The sequence below is a fragment of the Spea bombifrons genome, chromosome 8, assembly GCF_027358695.1.
Source record: "Spea bombifrons isolate aSpeBom1 chromosome 8, aSpeBom1.2.pri, whole genome shotgun sequence".
Taxonomy (NCBI): domain Eukaryota; kingdom Metazoa; phylum Chordata; class Amphibia; order Anura; family Pelobatidae; genus Spea; species Spea bombifrons.
In genome coordinates this window covers 41,064,504-41,083,781 of record NC_071094.1, presented here as the reverse complement: position 1 = coordinate 41,083,781, position 19,278 = coordinate 41,064,504, and the positions used below count along the sequence as shown (strand labels likewise).

At 46.2% G+C, this 19,278-nt stretch overlaps 2 protein-coding genes across 2 annotated transcripts; both read left to right on the top strand.

Moving 5' to 3' along the window:
• The first annotated feature begins 3,443 nt into the window (after positions 1-3,443).
• MEIOSIN (meiosis initiator) lies at positions 3,444-10,342 on the top strand. The gene is made up of 12 exons (XM_053474068.1): positions 3,444-3,584; positions 4,144-4,237; positions 4,593-4,712; positions 5,028-5,141; positions 5,223-5,265; positions 5,743-5,840; positions 5,948-6,064; positions 6,821-6,870; positions 8,047-8,241; positions 9,069-9,220; positions 9,318-9,407; positions 10,089-10,342. The coding sequence occupies exons 1-12, from the start codon at positions 3,444-3,446 to the stop codon at positions 10,228-10,230; spliced, it is 1,356 nt and encodes a 451-aa protein (XP_053330043.1). The 3' UTR covers positions 10,231-10,342.
• Positions 10,343-11,120: 778 nt separating this feature from the next.
• Positions 11,121-17,194, top strand: PPP5C (protein phosphatase 5 catalytic subunit). The gene is made up of 13 exons (XM_053473994.1): positions 11,121-11,318; positions 12,921-13,162; positions 13,312-13,459; positions 13,658-13,779; positions 13,916-13,981; positions 14,111-14,209; positions 14,438-14,543; positions 14,647-14,789; positions 15,650-15,737; positions 15,891-15,931; positions 16,046-16,224; positions 16,307-16,388; positions 16,680-17,194. The coding sequence occupies exons 1-13, from the start codon at positions 11,207-11,209 to the stop codon at positions 16,740-16,742; spliced, it is 1,491 nt and encodes a 496-aa protein (XP_053329969.1). The 5' UTR covers positions 11,121-11,206; the 3' UTR covers positions 16,743-17,194.
• The last annotated feature ends 2,084 nt before the right edge of the window (positions 17,195-19,278 follow it).

Sequence of the window (19,278 nt, the reverse complement as noted above, 5' to 3'; positions counted from 1 at the left end):
GATTCTCTGTATTTCTGAATCCACTGCGCTCAGCACGACACCTTGTTTATAGAAAGCATCGCTACTTATATTATTTATTGTTATATAGCGCTATCCTATTCCGTAGCGGTGTACAATGGGTAAACAGGACATAACAAGTAGTATATAACGTTACAATTTGACTTACGGAATCAAGAGGTAGGGAGGGCCCTGATCAAAGGAGCTTACAATCTAGGAGTTGGGATATATTACACGAGAGGTGAAAGTGTCGTTCTTTGGGATGGACCAGTCTCACTAGTAGAAGTATTTACCGGAGGCAGGAGAGGGGCTAGGAAAGGTGAGCTTAAGGAAGACGGGAGGAGGTGCGTTAACACGTGAGTTTTTAGGAGTTCGTGAAAAACTGGGTCTTCAGTGATTTGCGTGCAGGTGTAGTGAGCTACAACTCCTATCACCCACAGGCAACTGGATAGAGGGTACAGGGCTTCTGATCCAAAAAGATCCGTGAAGACGCAGAACTCTCAGCTTTTAAAGGTATTTAAAGGTATCGGCTCAACCTATGGCTTATATACCCTATTTAAAGCATATTTAAAGGGCCAAGCTGATCCGATCGGTTCAGATCCAACAGTCGTGTAGACTGTAGATATAACCAGTATGGCGCTGGGTTAATGTACTGGGGAGAGGGGAGATGTCGCCTGCCCGGTCTTATCAGGTTTGCGCCTGGCTTACCCTTCCAGTTTCTAATGTTTTAATCTAGTCAGGCATGAACGCTGGCTGTTTACCCAAATAAATGCTAGATGATGCGTGGGTGATTGAAATATAAAGAGGGGAGGGAGGGCGAGACGGGCGCCGGTAAACGCGTGTAGGAGAGTGCAGGGTGTTACTCATCGTTTAACGCAGTTTAGTGACAGCGATTTCTCTCACTGTCACGTTTAACCGGATAAATGTGACTTCGGTGATGGAGCAACTCAGACCCGAGGTACGATGAATAAATGCTGCTCCAACATCCATTACTTCCCTATATGCACCGGGGCGCATCCATAGGTTTTGCCATCATTCACCGACCACGACAATTACACAGAAGGCCATACATTCAGAGTGTATATATATATATTTATATATATATATAGACTTGGTGACCATACAATACATATGCTCGCCACTAGATGGCAGTAGGCTCACAGAGAATTGCAATAGAGACATAGACATCTTCTGCCCCTCTCCAGCGGTAGGGCGACGTCACCTGTTGCCATACCTGAGAACTTTCTAAATGCGCTGACCCTGAGACCCTTAACCCTTTAATAGCCCATTGTGAAGCTTCTATGTAGAGACCCACCAAACGTTTTAACAAAATGGCACGGAAACCTTGATTGATGGAGTCACCTGCATTCAAGCAGGAATACCAACCACAATGATCTGGTAGCCAAAGCATCAATTAGGAGTCTTGTATATATATATATGATCACGGGGGTAAAATAGGAAGGAGTCCGTTCCAGACTGCGTGAGACTCTGAGACCCCCTGAGACTCCGGGTCGCACCCTGAGAGTTCGCAGGTTCTGTCTCTGTATATCGGAGCTCAGACAGCTGCTCTCCTGCCCATTCAGAGCCGGCAGTGTGAAATAAACACCGACTGCGTGAAAGACTGACGTCAAAACCTGCAAACCGGCACGCAACCAGCGCCCCATCCCCGTTGTTTACGTGCGTCCGTCTCTTTTTCAGCAGCTGGTCCTTTCCCAGCATTTCAGTTCCTATCAAAACATTTGCTCGAGTCTCCTGCTGTTGATTTGGGAGACGGCGGGTAAAATCCATGCGCAGTTACGCACGCTGCCCTCGCTGTTCATATTCTAAAAGCTGACTTATTTCCCACAAAATAAAAATACTGATGCGGTGGAGAAGAAATGCCTGGAGGAAGACAGAATGATAAAAATGGTTCTCCACACCTTTATGCGTATTATAGTTGCACGGTCCCTTAAAATTTTCATGGCGTCACTTTTTGCTCTAGATTGTAAGCTCTTTTGAGCAGGGCCCTCCTCACCTACTGTTTCTGTAAATCTAATGGTTATGTTTTTATACTGCCCATTGTACTGCGCTGCAGAGCATGATGGTGCTATACAAAACAAACAATAACAATAATCATTTCAATGTCATTTAATATATATGTATAACACACACACACACACAGAGGGGACCCTGGCAAAGCATCATGGGAATTGCAGTCTGCGGCAGTTTTCCAGATGTTTCCCATTTCCGGCGGTATTTTTTTTTTGACTGTATAAAAAGTGTTTTTATTCCCCGGCTCGCCACGCCCCTAGTGGGTGGAGCCTCGCTGCCTGTCAAACCGAGGGTGGAGATTAGCAGGTAAAATCCTTACAGAGCAGCTCTGACCCCGCCCCCTCGGGCTTCCCGCTCGTTTTGGTCTCTGCTCAGTCCTCTCACTCTCTTCTGCTGATGAAACCGAAAGGGAAATTACAGAAGGGGCGGTGAGGCTGTCTGATGGGGTGGGATAGAGAAAGGGAGGGGGGACTGATCAGTGGGGTGAGGGAGAGATGGATCAGTGGGGTGTGTGAGTGAAAAGGAGGAGAGATGGATCAGTGGGGTGTGAGAGTGAAAAGGAGGGGAGATGGATCAGTGGGGTGTGGGAGTGAAGAGGAGGAGAGATGGATCAGTGGGGTGTGGGAGTGAAAAGGAGGAGACATGGATTAGTGGTTTTTGGGACTGAAAATGAGTAGAGATGGATCAGTGGGGTGTGGGAGTGAAAAGGAGGAGAGATGGATCAGTGGGGTGTGAGTGAGGTGGAAGAGAGATGGATCAGTGGGGTGTGAGTGAGGTGGAAGAGAGATGGATCAGTGGGGTGTGAGTGAGGTGGAAGAGAGATAGATCAGTGGGGTGTGAGTGAGGTGGAAGATAGATGGATCAGTGGGGTGTGGGTGAGGTGGAAGAGAGATGGATCAGTGGGGTGTGAGTGAGGTGGAAGATAGATGGATCAGTGGGGTGTGGGTGAGGTGGAAGAGAGATGGATCAGTGGGGTGTGGGTGAGGTGGAAGAAAGGCTCATCAGTGGGATAGGGGTGAGGGAAGAGAGACTTATCAGTGTGTGGGGTGGAGGAAAATGTAAAAGTGATTAATCAGTGGGGTGAGGGAAAGAGAGACTGATCAGTGGGTTAGAGGGGTGAGGAGGGGGAGAGGAGCAGAAGGTGGGTTGAGATGGGGGGTAGGTTGTGGTGGATGGAGGAAGAGGGGCTGGTGACTGTCTGGATGGCACGTTGTGCCCAGCAGAAGTAGATGAATTAAGGACAGATATTTCTAAAAAGAGAGAGAGAATACACATAAATACATACATAAGTACACAGTACAGACGTCATTCTGTCTGTCAGTCTGTCAGTCTGTCTCTGTGTACCCTGAATAATAACGTCACAGAGATTAATTCATGTATAAATATGGCTGGTGTGACGCGGGAGGTCGGGGTATATGGGAAATGCAGACGTCAGGAAGGTGTATTTTACGTTTAGCGCGGTATCCGGTATCGTTCACAGGGAGAGGCGGCCGCTCGATCTGGAGGAGCTGGCAAAATCCATACCAGGAGGCGGCAGACCCGAGCACGGCGCCCAGGTACCCGCAGCACGTGGGTAGAATGCCGCCAGTCCATCTGACGCTTTATACACTAAACGATTGTAAGCTCCTTTGATCAGGGTCCTCCTCACCTTCTGTGAGTCCAATTCGTGCTACTTGGCATGTCCTGTTTACCAGCCGTACAGCGCTGCGGAATATGATGGCGCTATATAAATCAATGAGCGGGTCGGCGTTATATTTTTCTCCCCCGTTTTCCTCGGCCGCTCGTATCTGATAGCGGCGCATGTTTGCACAGCACAGAATAACAGTCCTGGCGTTGATAAAGCGTTTCTGGGTATTACACATGAATGGAGTTTGTATGCAAACATTATTAATTCCACACAATAGAATTAAAGGTTGCAGAAGCTTTACACGCACACGCCAGTCCTACGTTACATGTATGTTATTGTGGTCTGGGCTATGGCACCAGTTGTGAGAGATAAATGGTGGTCAAGCATATTGCCATAGCTTCAGCAAACCAATGTTCTGATCCAAACCGATGACTTGAACCAACAGTACGATCTCAACGGCGAATATAATGCTTCTTTAAATGTCACAGAGCGTGCTGCAGCATGTCCTCTCCTACATCGAGTTTCTCCAGAGAAAGATCCGGGAAGCTCAGAGCCGACTGATAGCCCCCAAAAGTTCTCAAGGTAAAAAAGGAAGGGGGTGCCTAGATATAGCCATTGTACAGCGCTACAGAATTTGATGGCGCTATATAAAACAATAAATAATAATAATATAGCAGGGGTCTGATCGGAGCTGGGAAAGAGACGAGACACGGTGATAGAGGAGAAATAGGAGATGAGTGGGAGATATGGAGTGAGTGGGCAGAGGGGTGGGAATGGGTTAAATGGTGGAAGAGAAGTGCCTGAGGAGACATCAGGGTGGGATGAGGAGATCAGGTGAAAGGACAGACATTTAAAGAAATGAATGTGAAAGGAGGAGACGCCGGACATGGCGGGGTAAGTGTTCTGGGTTATTTGTGACATGGTTCTCAACCCGCAGGAGCCCTTCTGCCGCTGTGGACGCCGGGAATTACACGGAACCCGAATGTGACGCCAAAGCGAGGGAAAGCTAGCAGCCCGCCCAGCAGACCCAAGAAGAGCCGGACGAAAGACAGGACAGGTACGCGGGGTCGCGCAGGCACATGATCACATGATCTTCTCGTATGTGGAGATCACAGAGTTGTAGAGTTGATTTGGTGATCGGTGTGAGATCAGGCAGGTGGCAGGATGCTGAAATATTTAGAAGGGATGCCCACCTGTTTGCTGGTACGATTTAAAAAAAGATTTCCAAAGCGATCCTTGTATTGACCTTAACCATACTTACAAAGGTTTATGTGTGTAAGAAAACAATCCCAATAATCAAAGTTGAGTTTTATAGATGTATATAGACACAGCAGGCCGTGTGGGTGAATGATTTAGCCGATGTATGTTACAGGAGGGTGCACAGCCGACCTTCACTCCCGCAGATGGCTCTCCCTGCATGGACACCGAGAGACGGAGCAGAGGAGCGTAGACGAGAACGCTGAGCCGAGACAGGAAAGCCCGGCAGGTCTGCGGACCGCTTTACTTTTGTCAGATCAGGGGAAATGCTCTGTTACGCGAAGACTAACGCTCTGCAATGCTTTGGCAGATCTTAAAGAAGAAGCGGATCTGATCCCGGGGGAAGCTGGGAGGTAAAGTCTTGTAACGCTGATGTTATTTTACTACGGTCTCCAACAAAGGCAGAAACACTGATATTCCAAAACCTATTATTATTGGACTGATGATTCCGTTTGCACATAATAGGGGCTTACTGTCGAGATGTGACATCACTTTCGACTGCCAGCAACCCTATTGGCATAAAATAGGATTATTAGCCACAGGCATGGATGGAAGGGGTGTTGGCAAGTAAAATATAACATTGTATTTTAGATTCTATTTGTTTGACACAAGAGTTAGTGTGGGATCTCCCCAATCACCGTGGGATTCCATCTATATTTTATATGAGTAAATATGAGGATTCACGGCAGAGCGACTTCCGTTAATGCGGTGCTTTAATCACAGGCAATATTCCCATGAATGCTTAAACACGTTATTGAATATAAAAATCTAAATATATGAAGAATTGTGTTGCTGACACACTGCCCGGCTCATCTTAAATTTTTCCTCAGACAAACTCTTGTCCCATACATGTCTCCATCATCTTCTGATAACGGCGATACCGGTCCGTGGCTGCGATCCATTTCCTTATCCCCGAGCATCCTACGCAGTGAGTAATTCCAGTCATGTTCCCGGCAGCGTAGTGTTGTGTCTGGCAGCGTTCTGCTGCCGTGTTATTGAAGCTAAGCCAAAATACCTCTTACACTTTCCTTACAGGCAGCGGGCTCCCCTGTTCACCGCACGCGCCCTCCACACCCTCTATGCATCTTGGGCTCAGCCCGTCGCTCTTCTCCTCGCCCAGCGAGCATCTCCTTCATTCCGAATCCTCCCAAGGTTAGCGAGAGCTCAGAAATATTCCCACAGCCACGTGTGATTGGCGACTGCAGGGATCCTAAGTATTCTGGCAGAATAAGATAAATGCCACAGGCAGAGTTTACTGATGTATTTTAAATACATGGGGCAGGGAGCCCCCCCCCATTACTATAAAGGAGACTCCTACCTATAATATGCATTGAAGTACATGTGATGGTTGGAGTTTCCCTTTGCGATACAGTTATAGGGGTAGCCATATGTCTGTGCATTATATGTAACTGTCCATGCTGGGCCGTGTAGGAAGAAGAATAATAATTGTGGGAGACAGGGCACCGAGTGGCGTTTGAGACTGTAGGTGTCGTTCTAGGTCTATGTATAGCCGAGATCAGCCTATTCCAGGTACACACCGCAGGTCCGTGACGGTGCCGGGCAGACATACTTAAGATGACGCAAGTTACTCGATGCGTAACAGGTGCACACGTGTGGTCGGTGTAATTTACGGCAAAGCAGGTGGAGGAATAAACACCCGAGCCTTAGGTCAGCACAGGACCTCGGGTGCCGCAGATCAGGACGGATGTCAATGATGTTTGGGTTTTTTTAATGCATTTTTAGCAGTACGGCGTTACCAAGAAAAAGTGGGATCGGCAGTTAAACCGGAGTGCGGCGTTCTAGTGAAATCTGTGCAGAGATAGTAGGGAGTAGTCTGCGTGTAAACGAAGGGACAAAACTATAAGGAAGAATTTTAGGGAAGGAATAATTCTGCTGTTTCTTTGTTAGTTCTGTTCGAAGAGGTTCACCTCAGCTCCTGTTCCTCCTCTGATCTACAGGTAAGGAATCCATATCCTCCCTAGCTGCGTTCCTTACCTCCTACGCCTATTATCATTCGCCTCCACTCCCTATAACCTCTCGCACCATCTCTGCCACCATCTCTCCACGTATTGACCATTCACCGGCGTCACTTGCAGCCATAACTGGTAGCAGCTCCTAGAACGTTCTCCATGGCTGTCATTTCTTCTGGAGATGTCTTAGTTGATTCATCCGACCTTCTCTCTTCAGTATAAAATGCAGCCCTTTAGAGCATGGGTAAAGGGATTGGACCCCATGCAGTCCGCGCATGTGCCCGCCGGTGTTCAAATAGATTGAGATACATAATAGATACTCCCATACATTGCTTAAAAAAGGGTCCGGACGTACATTATTCCCTGTTTTTAATTGACCAGAACATCAAATACCACAAAAATGTGGTACTGCGTGCTCTTTAGTAGTGCGTTTGTATGGTTGGGGTTGCACCTTTTGGACAGTAAATTATATTCCTGTAAATTCTAATTCTAGAATCACTCAGCCCGTATTTAAAGGCATCGATTAAATCCCGCAGCTTTATTGTTCTTAAAAGTGAACGTGCCTTTTTTTTTTCAATGTAAATCTTTATGGCTTTGTCAGCGACAAATTCTTCTGCTGGCAAAAATAGTGATCGCGAATTATGCTCAGATCTTCAAAAACATTTCCTAACAACCCAGAGTAAAAGAGAGGCCCTTTGTTGGTCATTTACTGTCAGATATCATACAATGGGAGGATGCAGAACGCAAATCAATGCTGATATTACAAGCTGAGAACAAAAAGGAGAGAGGATGTTCTACTTCACTAAACCAGTTTCTCCGACATCTACTAATTACTTTACTTGTGGGATTGTCAAGAGCAAAATCGGATCTGTTTAACGTGCCCGTTAAATTGCTATACAGATCCCTAGTCTCTAATTAATGTTACTGGTGCATCAGGGTACTCTTACCCCATATATATATATATATATATATATATATATATATATATATACCACATTTTCTGAATTAGACCTTTATTAAAGTATTGGTAACCACATAAGACCCCCAGTCTGGTTTTGGAGTTATATTAGTGATATTAGCTTATATTTTATTAAATATACGAGGGCTGCGATGATCCGGGGATGATTTATCAGGACGTTAAATTTCATTTTTTCCCCCCTAAAGGATTCTTGTCTTCCTGCTGCTTTCACCCTGGATCACAGTTACCAAACACAAAGTGAGAGCAACCCAGCGAGTAGATGTCTGAAGCACACTCGGGATGGGATGGATAGGGGGGGTGACGTTGTCAGACGCGCCCAACAATCCCAGCAGAGAAGGGCGGAAGAAAGATGCGAGGCCAGGAGGCAACTGCTGAAGAAGGTGGGTTTTTAGAACATACCCCTGTTACTTTTCAGTATCTATCAGTCGTGTAAAGAACTGATCGGTCCCTAAATATATCTCGTACTTTTAAGTCCTTGTCCCAACAGGCAGACACAAGTCATGGGGGAAGAAGGGGCAACCGTGTTTGCCCCGGCAGTATTAACGCCATACCATATGGTGTGAGGTCACCCAAATGTATATGTCAACTGAATTTAAGATGCAATCATACAAATAATAAAAAAAAAATATATCCAATCATTCATAAGATTAGAGCTCGAAGCTTTTGCTTTTGACGCGGTCTGTCTGCGTTAATAGTCTTTGCCTGAGACGCCATCAGCATTCCTTTTAACGTCTAGGGAGCTTTAATAGCAACCACAGCCATTTAAAAAGTAGCTGCCGCCTGGGAGCCGCATCCCCGTATCCTCTTCTTTAACCCGCTCAACTTAGTTATTAAGTGTATTTATTTATTAAGTAAGCCGTGTCTCTGTTGTGCCCCCGTGAAGGGTTAAGAGCAGCAGCAGCAGCGGAATACTTACTGCCGGTTTCTGGATAAAACTCTTTTCAGATTTGAACTTCAGCCAGTCGCTTGTATAAAATGTGAGAAAACAGGGACTTTGTGACCCAAAACATTCTCAAGCAAAGCCTGCTGAATAAAGCGTATAATCTATACGGTATTTCAGGAGATAGGGCCCCGAGGCTGTGGTTATGATTAAAGGGACGTCTGCCATGATGCACATGGGGGGTTTAACCGCCTGAAAATGAATGTATTATCCATTGGGTGTTCTGGAAGATGTGACTATATAATCAGTGTCTATTCTGCGCCCCAGGAGCCCTGCGCTAGACCCAGCGAGGAGGCCGGAAAAACGGGGAAAAGACATAAGAGAAGATCCCGCGGCTTCTCGCGGCTGCAGCACCTCCGGAAGAAATGCGTGAACGGCTTTATTATGTTCTGCCGAGTGAACAGAAAACCTTACCTGAGGTACTGAGAAAGAATCAGATGTAGCCGGAATAGAATGGGGGATAGTGGGGTTTGGGGGTGATGGCAGATTCTAGATAACCTCTATCCTTCCGCTCAGTGCTCATCCCGGTACAGCGTCCACCACAGCCACCAAGGAGCTGGCAGAACTGTGGAGAGAGATGTCCGCTCAGGAGAGACAACCCTACCGGTGAGCGAGTGACAGGGGAGACGGGTTTAAGGAGCGGGTGATGTGTCCCAAAGGAGCCTCCGTCCACCAATATAAGACAAATGACAGGTGTGAATATGCTTTGGCATATTCTGGATTAGGCTGACTGCTGCATTACAAGGAACCAATCATTCTCTGTAGCGCCGCGGCTCAACGGGTTAAAAAAAGATCATGGAACTCCCCAAATCGGCCCATTAACACTGTAGAGGATGGTGCCAAGTCTGCGCATAGCTTACTTCGAGCTGGCGCTGGGTGCCGAGAGAAAATGTTTTAACTCCCCGGTGTCACTCGGTATTATCAAGCGCTGCAAGAAGGGCTGAGCCGGCCTGTATAACGCATAGGCAATGCGGGAGAAGACTCCTAGCGGGTTTGAGTATGCATTATGCAGGGCCAGCTCAGCACTTCTTGCAGGAGAAGCTCTCCGGGGTTTGCCTTTCATCATGTTTAATGATACCGGTAGGATGAAGCGGTCAGCAAACTTACTCTGTAGTGAAAAGACCCCAAAGCGAGCAAATGTATGGGTGGGCACTCTTAGTCCCTTCTAATTACTACTGTCAAAAATACATACAGCGGAGTGTGGTAAATAGGGTGAGGTACATGATATATAATATATATATATAAGTAAATATATGACCTTTCACCTGCACTCGTCTCTCTCCCCAGTGTTAAAGCGCTCCAGTTCAGTCTACTCCATGACCGTTTGGTAAAGAAACGATCTTCGTGCGCCCCCCAGGCCGACCTCTCTCCATTAAAGCCTCTTTCGGTGCTGCTGGCAGGGAAGACGCCGCGCCCCACCAAACCCTGACCGTGGAAACGTTCCGCATTAACTTATTACTTGTTTTAATTCTCGGCAAAGAGAGACCAAAGTTACTCAAACCTGGATTTCTTATTTATTCATTAAAGGCATTTAGCGTTTCCTTTGTGTGTCAGCCCGGTGCTTCCCACGCCGCGCTCTCCCTGCTCCGATTCTGAGCATTCTTAGAAAACGTATACATAGAAACATAGAATTTATGGAGGATAAGAATTATTCAGCCCATCTATTCTGCCCTTTTTTCCTGATTTCCCCTAATCACTCTGGTCTTGACATCTACCACTTCTGCTGGCAGGCAGCTCCACTTATTTCCCAACCTCTCAGTAAAAAAACAAAACACTACCTCATATTCCATCTAAGCCTCAGACCCTCTAGTTTTAGATTCTGATCTCTTTTTTCGTTTCTCCTTTTCTGTCTCCCCCTGTACATTTTAAGGGAAATTTTGGTGAGCAAACTACTAGTTTGGCCGTATAAAGCCTCCGACAGCTTATTAGTTAATAAATTAATACATTTGTCGCCTTAATATACGTTTATGAGCTAATACATGATACGTGCCGCCAGCATGAAGATTTATCTTAAAATTTCACATGATGCAATATGGGAGATGAATTTGGAGAGCTGCACTTCTACCCGGGACAAACCCAGAGAGCTCCCAGGTATGCTAAAAGTCCCCACGTTTACCCAAATTGAATGGCCAAAAAAAAAATTGGGACAACTTTATCCTTTTTGGTCCAATAGCACATCTTAGTACCCAAAGTGCCATCTCCAGAATGACTCTGTCTACAGCCCACAGCCTGCCACTCTCAACATGGCCGCCTCCGCAAGACGGCTGTTTCGCCACTCCCCTAGCCTGACAACGCACTTGACATCCGCAACATGGCCGCCGCGTCGCGTCTCTTTTGCCACTCGCAATGTGGCCGCCGGATGTCGCTCTCCTGGTGACGCACTGACAGTGACCGGCAGCGTGAAGATGGCGGAGGGAGAGCGGGCGGCGGATACCGAAGGCGGTGGCGGCGGCTCCGAGAACACCAGGGACAGGACTGCAGAGGAGTTAAAAGAAGAAGCCAACGAGTACTTCCGGGGTAAGAACTGGTTACCCCCTAGAGATGTATGACTAAACTCTGCTGGGATCGCTGTGTGCACATGCTTAATGCCCACATGTTCGCATGACGGGCACTGTGACCCTCCATATATGTATTTATGTATAAATGTATATGTCTGTAATTACATGTATCTGTGATCACAGTCTGTATACAGCCATGCAATATAAAAGTATTTACCCCAGGGCTGGGCAAATCTCAGGAGCCATGACGCCTAAAGTGTCATCAGTGACACCCACATGTAGGATTCTGTCTGGAGATCTTTATAACATCCCTTACTATAAAGTGATTCCTACACTTTAACCATTTCTGTTCCTACCGCACGGCTCTGAACACGTTAACCCCCAACCCCGTGTGCTTTTGGTGCCGAATCATTCCAAATGCCCGCTGTCACAATTATCTAGGAAGGAAAGAGGGTTTTAAATCAAACACGGAGCCGGCCACAAGCCCAACGCCTCAAAAATCCGAAAAGGTCCTGACTTAACTAAGTTTATATCTCAGAAGGTCCGGCACCTGCCGCGGTAAATGTATGCGTTACCAGAACCGGTGATTAAATGAAATAAAATAAGTATTTTAATCAATAAATATTAATAATAATGATGAATAAATTAAATGGAGTCCATCATGTGATATGTTGGGTGACTTTCCCGGCTCAAACACCACACTGAGCTTTATGGCAATGCTAATGAAGTCCGTTCCTCCATAGGCTTTCATTAGTAACGTGGTCCACCTGAGTGATTAAGACTGAGTCATTCTATTGTTTCCCACAGGCAGTATGATAAGAAGTCGGGGGTTTGTCTAGTAGATTGGTCTCAGATAACAGAGCGAGAACTCCAACAAATGGCTGATATGCAGCTTCCCTGAAACATGATGTGAAAACTTGAACTGGTGTAAATCAGCCCAATATTTTAAAACTTTGTTTTTAGTGTGTAAAAAAAAATGTAATTCACGGGATACTTGCTGTAAGAGTATTTCTCTTGTTTGTCTCAATCCCTGAATGTCCGGTCGCTTCCAAATTATTTCATAACGAACCATGCCTATACAGAGTAATCCTGTTGTACCGCGCTGCGGAATATGACAGTGCTATGGAAAACGATAAATATTAATATAAATGATTTTAGAGCCATAAACACGGAAAGCACGGATCCACAACTGGCAAATTTTAACTAGTTTTGTGCTAAATATTAAAGTGTTTAAAACCATTAGCGGCCTGACTTCTGTATGGATCGGGCTGTTGGCGTGATGGTATATGTAGGGTCCATCCGTCTGTCCGTTGGAAGACGCGTCCGTATGGTCTCCCGGTCCGCAGGCCTTTCGTCGTTTTACTAAACTACTAAAAAACTTTCTCAGACTTCCTTTAATGTCCATCTAAGCTCATAAGATGCACCGTTTAGTGAATAATCCCAGCCTATCGGACCGTAGGGGCTTTTGGCCAAAACATGGGCGGTTTTTATCTAAGTCTGACGCCTAAACTCTGATTTCGAGTGAGTTGGGAAGCTCCGGAGGTCAGAAGAGATTTAGGACGAATTTCCCCTGGAATTTGGAATCTTTCTATTTCTTTATGTCGTTTCTCGTCTCCCCCAGTGAAGGATTATGACCGTGCTGTACAGTATTACACCCAGGCCATCGCCCTCAGCCCCGACACGGCCATCTACTACGGCAACCGCAGTTTGGCGTATCTCCGCACCGAATGTTACGGCTATGCCTTGGCCGACGCATCCCGAGCCATCCAGCTGGACTCCAAATACATCAAGGGCTATTACCGGAGGGCGGCCAGCAATATGGCGCTGGGGAAGCTCAAAGCTGCGCTGAAAGACTACGAAACGGTGAGACACGGAATGATAGAAAGCGCCGTTTGTGTCACTGCATCCCTGTGCCGTCTTTTATATATATATTTTATTTGTTCTTTACCATTTCTTTTTCTTTTCTTCTGATTCCTGGGACATTCCCTGTGTTTGTCGGCTGTCTCTAACAGGTAGTTAAAGTTCGCCCCCACGACAAAGACGCCCAGATGAAGTTTCAGGAGTGCGGCAAGTTGGTCCGACAGAAAGCATTTGAGCGGGCGATCGCGTGTGAGCAGCACAACCGCTCGGTAGTCGACTCCTTGGACATCGAAGGAATGAGTAAGAGATGGCGGGGAGAGCTGCGGGAGGGTGCGAGCTAATGTACGGCGGAGAGCTGCGTTTGCGTGGCGGAGGAAGAGACGCCCGACGTAATGTGCCGGGAAATATGTATCTTCTTGCGTCGTGCCGGGTTCCGTTAGGACGGTCCTGCGGTACTGAATCCATAGAGGGTGACGGCTCTTTTCTCCCTTCTCACAGCTATCGAAGATGAGTATACAGGCCCGCAGCTACAGGATGGGAAGGTCACCTTGGATTTTATGTCAGAATTAATGAAGTATTATAAAGATCAGAAGAAGCTCCATCGGAAGTGTGTGTACCAGGTAAAGAAACGCGTTCGTGGTGTGGGGTCCGAGCAGGAATGGCTGTATCACGGCCACGCGGTGTGTTACGTTGTGGCGTTGTTGTTTCTTTAGTATCGTGCTGATTCCTGGATGTATAAATATGTCTGTATTGCAGATCCTGGTTCAAGTGAAAGAGATTTTGTCTAAACTTCCCAGTCTGGTTGAGATTTCTGTAGAAAAGGTTTGTACAAGTTACGCTTTTTAATACTTTTTAAATTCCATTTCTTTCCCCCAGTTTTATTTCCGTGCTGATCCCCTCCCGTCGGTCGCTTATTCTTATTTCCGTTATTTTTTAATTTTTTTTGGACAGTCTGAAAAGGTAACCGTCTGCGGTGATACGCACGGTCAGTTCTACGATCTAATGAACATATTCCATCTCAATGGTCTCCCGTCTGAGAGTAATCCATATGTATCCTTTTAATGGCTTCTAGTGGTTTGTTCTCCCTTATTTCTCATCCTTTTCTGTCTGTGACACCTCGGGATACTTTCTCCCCTGATCAGTGCCCTTCCTGAGTCGCGCAGGACCGTGTCATGGGAGGGAGAAGGGAAAATATTCCATCATACTTCCAAGCCCTCTCCTGGTTATTACTGATCTCGTTGCCCACGGCCCGTGGCTGGTTTTTCTGAGCTCCCGCAGATATTTAACGGTGACTTCGTCGATCGCGGCTCCTTCTCGGTAGAAGTTATTGTGACTTTATGCGGCTTCAAACTTCTTTACCCGGCTCATTTCCACCTGCTGCGAGGTGAGCCGAAGCTTATCGCGTCCATATAACCAGTCGATCGCTTGCGCAAACAACGCATACTATCTCTCTCTATGAGCTGATTCCGCAACGTGTTCTCCTTCAGGAAACCACGAGACGGACACCATGAACCAGATGTACGGCTTTGAGGGCGAGGTGAAGGCCAAATACTCAACCCAGATGTTCCAGCTGTTTAGTGAGGTGTTCCAATGGCTGCCGTTGGCAATGTGCGTCAATCACCGCGTGCTGGTAAGGCGTAATAAATCCATAGTGTAAAGATACATTTTTTTTTTAAATATGCCTAATTTTGTTGTATTTTGCCTTCTTGGCCGGTATATCCCGCCGACATACTTTATGAATGAAAGCGTGTGTGCTGTCTTTGCTGAGATCTAAGATTTCCAACTGAAGTGAAGCTTATTAGTATCTTTAATCAAGTTAGCAGAAATATTATTGTTCCATAAGAAATGTTTAAACGAAATGTCAGTCTTTCGTTTATTTTTGATGGCTGTGTTGGCTCTCGGGTACCCCGAAAGTTTTGGGTTCTAAGCAGCAGCGCAGGTGGGTCTGTGAGACTGATGTCCCAGCTGTTGCAGCCACCATTACTTCTAGAAATCCTGATTTTAAAATATTTTTGGTGGAAGTTGCTGCCCCGGGGCACGCTGTGACTCTTATTTTTATGACGTTGGCTCATTAAAGTTTAATTGGCTGGGTGCGGCACCATGCAGCTCTCTGCCTCGGGTAGCAGAATAAGTGGAACCTCCCGCGTTTGGGACCGCATGTTCCAAACACTGAATAGTCACATCTTTAATAACAACCTTAAGATCAATATCAGAAAACATTTTGTGTTTGTGGCGGGTTTTTTTTCTTTCTTTATAGGGGGGCCTGTTCAGAAATAATGTGGGATTAAGGGTTTTGTTTGAGGTGCAGTTCCACCTACTCATCATTCGTGGCTCCTTTGAATGCTTAAAAACCTCCCCAGAATGCATTCTTTAACAGTGTAAAGGATCATGAATGAATGGGCAGGGTGAGAACGGTTTGCGTGTTCCATACCCAGCGTGATTACATGTTATTGTAGACCTCATGAGCCCTGTCTGTATTTGCTCCGGTAGATTATGCACGGCGGGCTGTTCTCAGAGGACGGGGTGACTTTGGATCAAATTCGTAGTATTGAAAGGAACCGTCAGCCTCCAGACTCAGGTTAATAACTCCTATCACTCTGTTTCCTTGTTTGTTTCTCTTGCAGTTGCTTGCTTTGTAAATACATTTTTATTTCTTTCTTTAACTTCCTCCACTCACACTCGAACCTCTCTCTGACTCCACCACACCAAAGCTTCCTTTCTTTCTCCGCAGGTCCCATGTGCGATTTATTGTGGTCGGATCCCCAGCCGCAGGTAATGTTTTTTGACCTCTTTGACCCCGTTTGTAACGTTTTGTCGTCGTCCGCTAAGGGCCAGAGTTTGTGCTCTCTGCCGATACGATGGGTAAGGTGCGTTTTTCTCGCCCAGGACGGGAGGTCTACCAGTAAACGAGGCGTGAGCTGTCAGTTTGGCCCCGATGTCACTCGAAAGTTCCTGGAGGAGAACGGCCTTGATTATATCATCCGCAGTCATGAGGTGAAAGCGGAAGGGTATGAGGTGGCTCATAATGGTCTGTGTGTGACTGTCTTCTCTGCCCCCAACTACTGGTAAGAGACCCCCCTCGGCTCGCTCTCAGTGACATCTCCTTTGAGTTCACCCCTTCCTGAGTTTGTTTTTCTTTTCCTTCAGTGATCAGATGGGTAACAAAGGTGCATATATACATCTCAGCGGCTCCGACCTGAAACCCAAATTCCATCAGTTTGAGGCAGTGGTGAGTCTCGACATGCCCTTGTGTCAGTAAGAATTAAGATTCTAGTTAGCAGAGCCTATTCCCGCCTAAAGGGGACCCCCGGCCATTTTCTTTACTCATCTCAGCTTAAAATAAGTTTTGAAAAAATATTGGGCTGTTTTCTTTTTAAAAGCAGATAAAGGGAGTTTATTGGAACAAAACTTCTGTATACAGCGCTGGATTTTATGCTCAGAGAAAAGCATTTTTTTACCTTAAATGCCATTTGCAGAGTATTCAGCCGTGTCTTTATTGATCGCGCTTTGCCTCCCACAGCCGCACCCCAATGTAAAGCCAATGATGTACGCCAACTCTCTGCTGCAGATGGGGATGATGTAAGAGGGAGACGCTGCCATCGCTGCTGCTGGTGCAGTTACCCCCCGGAGGGGTAGTTGGGGGGGTGGTGCTGGTTGCTGTCAGTGGTTTTCCCCATTTCCTTCTGGAGTAGGAGAGGTTACAGAGAAACAAGAGGAATATTTTTATTACTGTAAACGAGACACATATGAGGGGAAGGGTCCGGGAACAATCTGCCACGTGTTATCTGGGCGTGTGCGTGTTTCGCTGTCTGCGAGTGACGTGTGGCTGGGCGAGTGTCAGGAACACGTGTGTGGCCGAGTGTCAGTGTATATGTGTGAGGGAGCGTGTTGGCTAGAAACGCACAATAATCATACGTCCCCTTTCCCTCCTATATATCCTTACGTGTATCCCCACCTTCCTGAAAACTTCTCATGTATACATCCATGCGCTGTCTGTAATTTACAAGCTTCTAATAAAGTCTCCAATCAACCGCTGTGCGTGTTTTAAATTATTTCTGTCAGGGCAATGCAGGACAAATAAAGTTCTTGTATTTGAATTCTATTCCTATCAGTCTTCTATGTAGTTTTTTTTAAACAAGAAACTTTATCAACATGACGTCCCTCTCGGACAATGACACACAGCCCTTTCTACAAATGTATGTGAATTTGGGCGCCTGCTGCGTTCGTTCCGGAGTCCGGCCTCCAGAAGAAATACATGGAAGAGCCGCCATTCAGCGTACGTGTTTTTTTCTTTACATTAATGTTAACCCTTTATGTAATTAAGCAACAGAATCTCTGCCGGAAAGTTCTGGTTATGTTACCGTGAACCCCATTGGCTGTAATGCTCTAGTGAGGACACTAGATGGCAGCATATAAACACTCAGTTGCAGTAGTGTACAGGCCCTGGTTTGCTAGGCAGCCACCTGTAGGGAACGAGGATCTTCTATACGGAAGGAAGTACCAGCCCTGGGCACGGGGACGGCTCCAGAGTCTGATCCCTATGGGCAGGTGCCGTGATATTGGCCTTTAGTCAGAGTACATCAGGCCATCCCTATGGGTGTCAAACCGACGTATGACCCGCATTCTGTTTCCTTATCAGCAAAAGGCCCGTTTTTAAACACCTTCATTACACAACAACCACAATGACTCACAGGGAGGAAAAAATCCTTTAAAACCCACACGTTTCTAGTGCTAGACGCCCCTTGTGCATGCACACCATGGATTATTTTATATCTGCTGGCTTTGAGAATATACCCTGCGCCATGTATTGTTTAAATATATTCAGGGGTGACGCGCAAGTACGAAGCCGAAGAATACTGTATGGCCCATGGCTACAAAACTTCTAATTAAGAACCTTGTTTACTCTTAACTATGACCTGTGACCATAGTTGTTTAGTTTCTGTTATGTGTATGTATGTGTATGTATGTGTGTATAAATATATATATATATATATAAGCAAAATATTTCCCATCATGGTTTGAAGTTCTTTTCCCAATTAAGTGCTAATTTGATATATTTTTAATATTATTTGTTATATAATTTCTGCAGAAAATATGATTATTGACCAGGTGCCAAAAGTATTCATGACAAAATTAACTCCGACAGGGGTGTAAAGGTATAGTAGGGTCTCCCTTCTACTGGCGAGTCCAGTCCTGGCAGGGCTAGTGATTTAAATTGGTCCTGGCGCATTAAAGCCAGCGGCTAATAAAATGACATACGTGTGGCTGCACGCTGGGTTCTTACAGTTCAGGCCAGTATTTCTTGTAGAGTAACAGAAAAGTCTTTTCTCTGTCAGCCCATGCTGGGTTATGATGTCATCAGCAACTATATATATTTATATATAGATATATATACTATCTCGGAGGTTATATTTAACAACCTGAGAGCTGGCCGAGGCATTTTAGAAAGCTATGACGTCTGGAAGACCTGCCTCCGTGACATTTTTACGGCTCCCTGCATGCCTGAGTAGTGCGCGAGCTGTAAGCCGTAGGACATGACATCATTGTTTTAATAAGCCGCTCTGTTAAAAAAAGGAATTTTAATGCTCCCCGGCTGCCTGTATCACAAACCTAGGTCACGGAGCCCGTCAGAACCCGAAATGTCCATCTTCGCAGTTCTAGTCAGTTTCTCCACCTGCGTGGTTGCTGGAACATGCTGTCTCTGTAGTCCCGTGGACTGCGTCAGTTGATGTTGTGAAAGTTGTGTCTGGCGGTTGGTGTTCCATAAATGGATTTTATTAGGTCCACCTCAACTATTTCAATTTGTTGCGCTGTGATGTGCGGACGGAATAATATTGGCTCTCTGTAGCAGCGGGGTCCCCTCTGAGGCCAAGCCTCTGATCATTCAACAAGCAACCATTTGCCTAGGGGCACCGGGAATGTAGGTCACAATTCTGTGTGTAGAGGAAGATCAGCCCCAGAGGTCAGAGATTTCTTATCTGAAGACACTCGGGAAGTGTTGTAGATTCAGGATGCATGTTATTATTATTATTTATTGTTTTATATAGCGCCATCAAATTCCGCAGCGCTGTACAATGTCCTCTGGCTGGGCGGGATGGGAGCAGACAGTATCTATATAC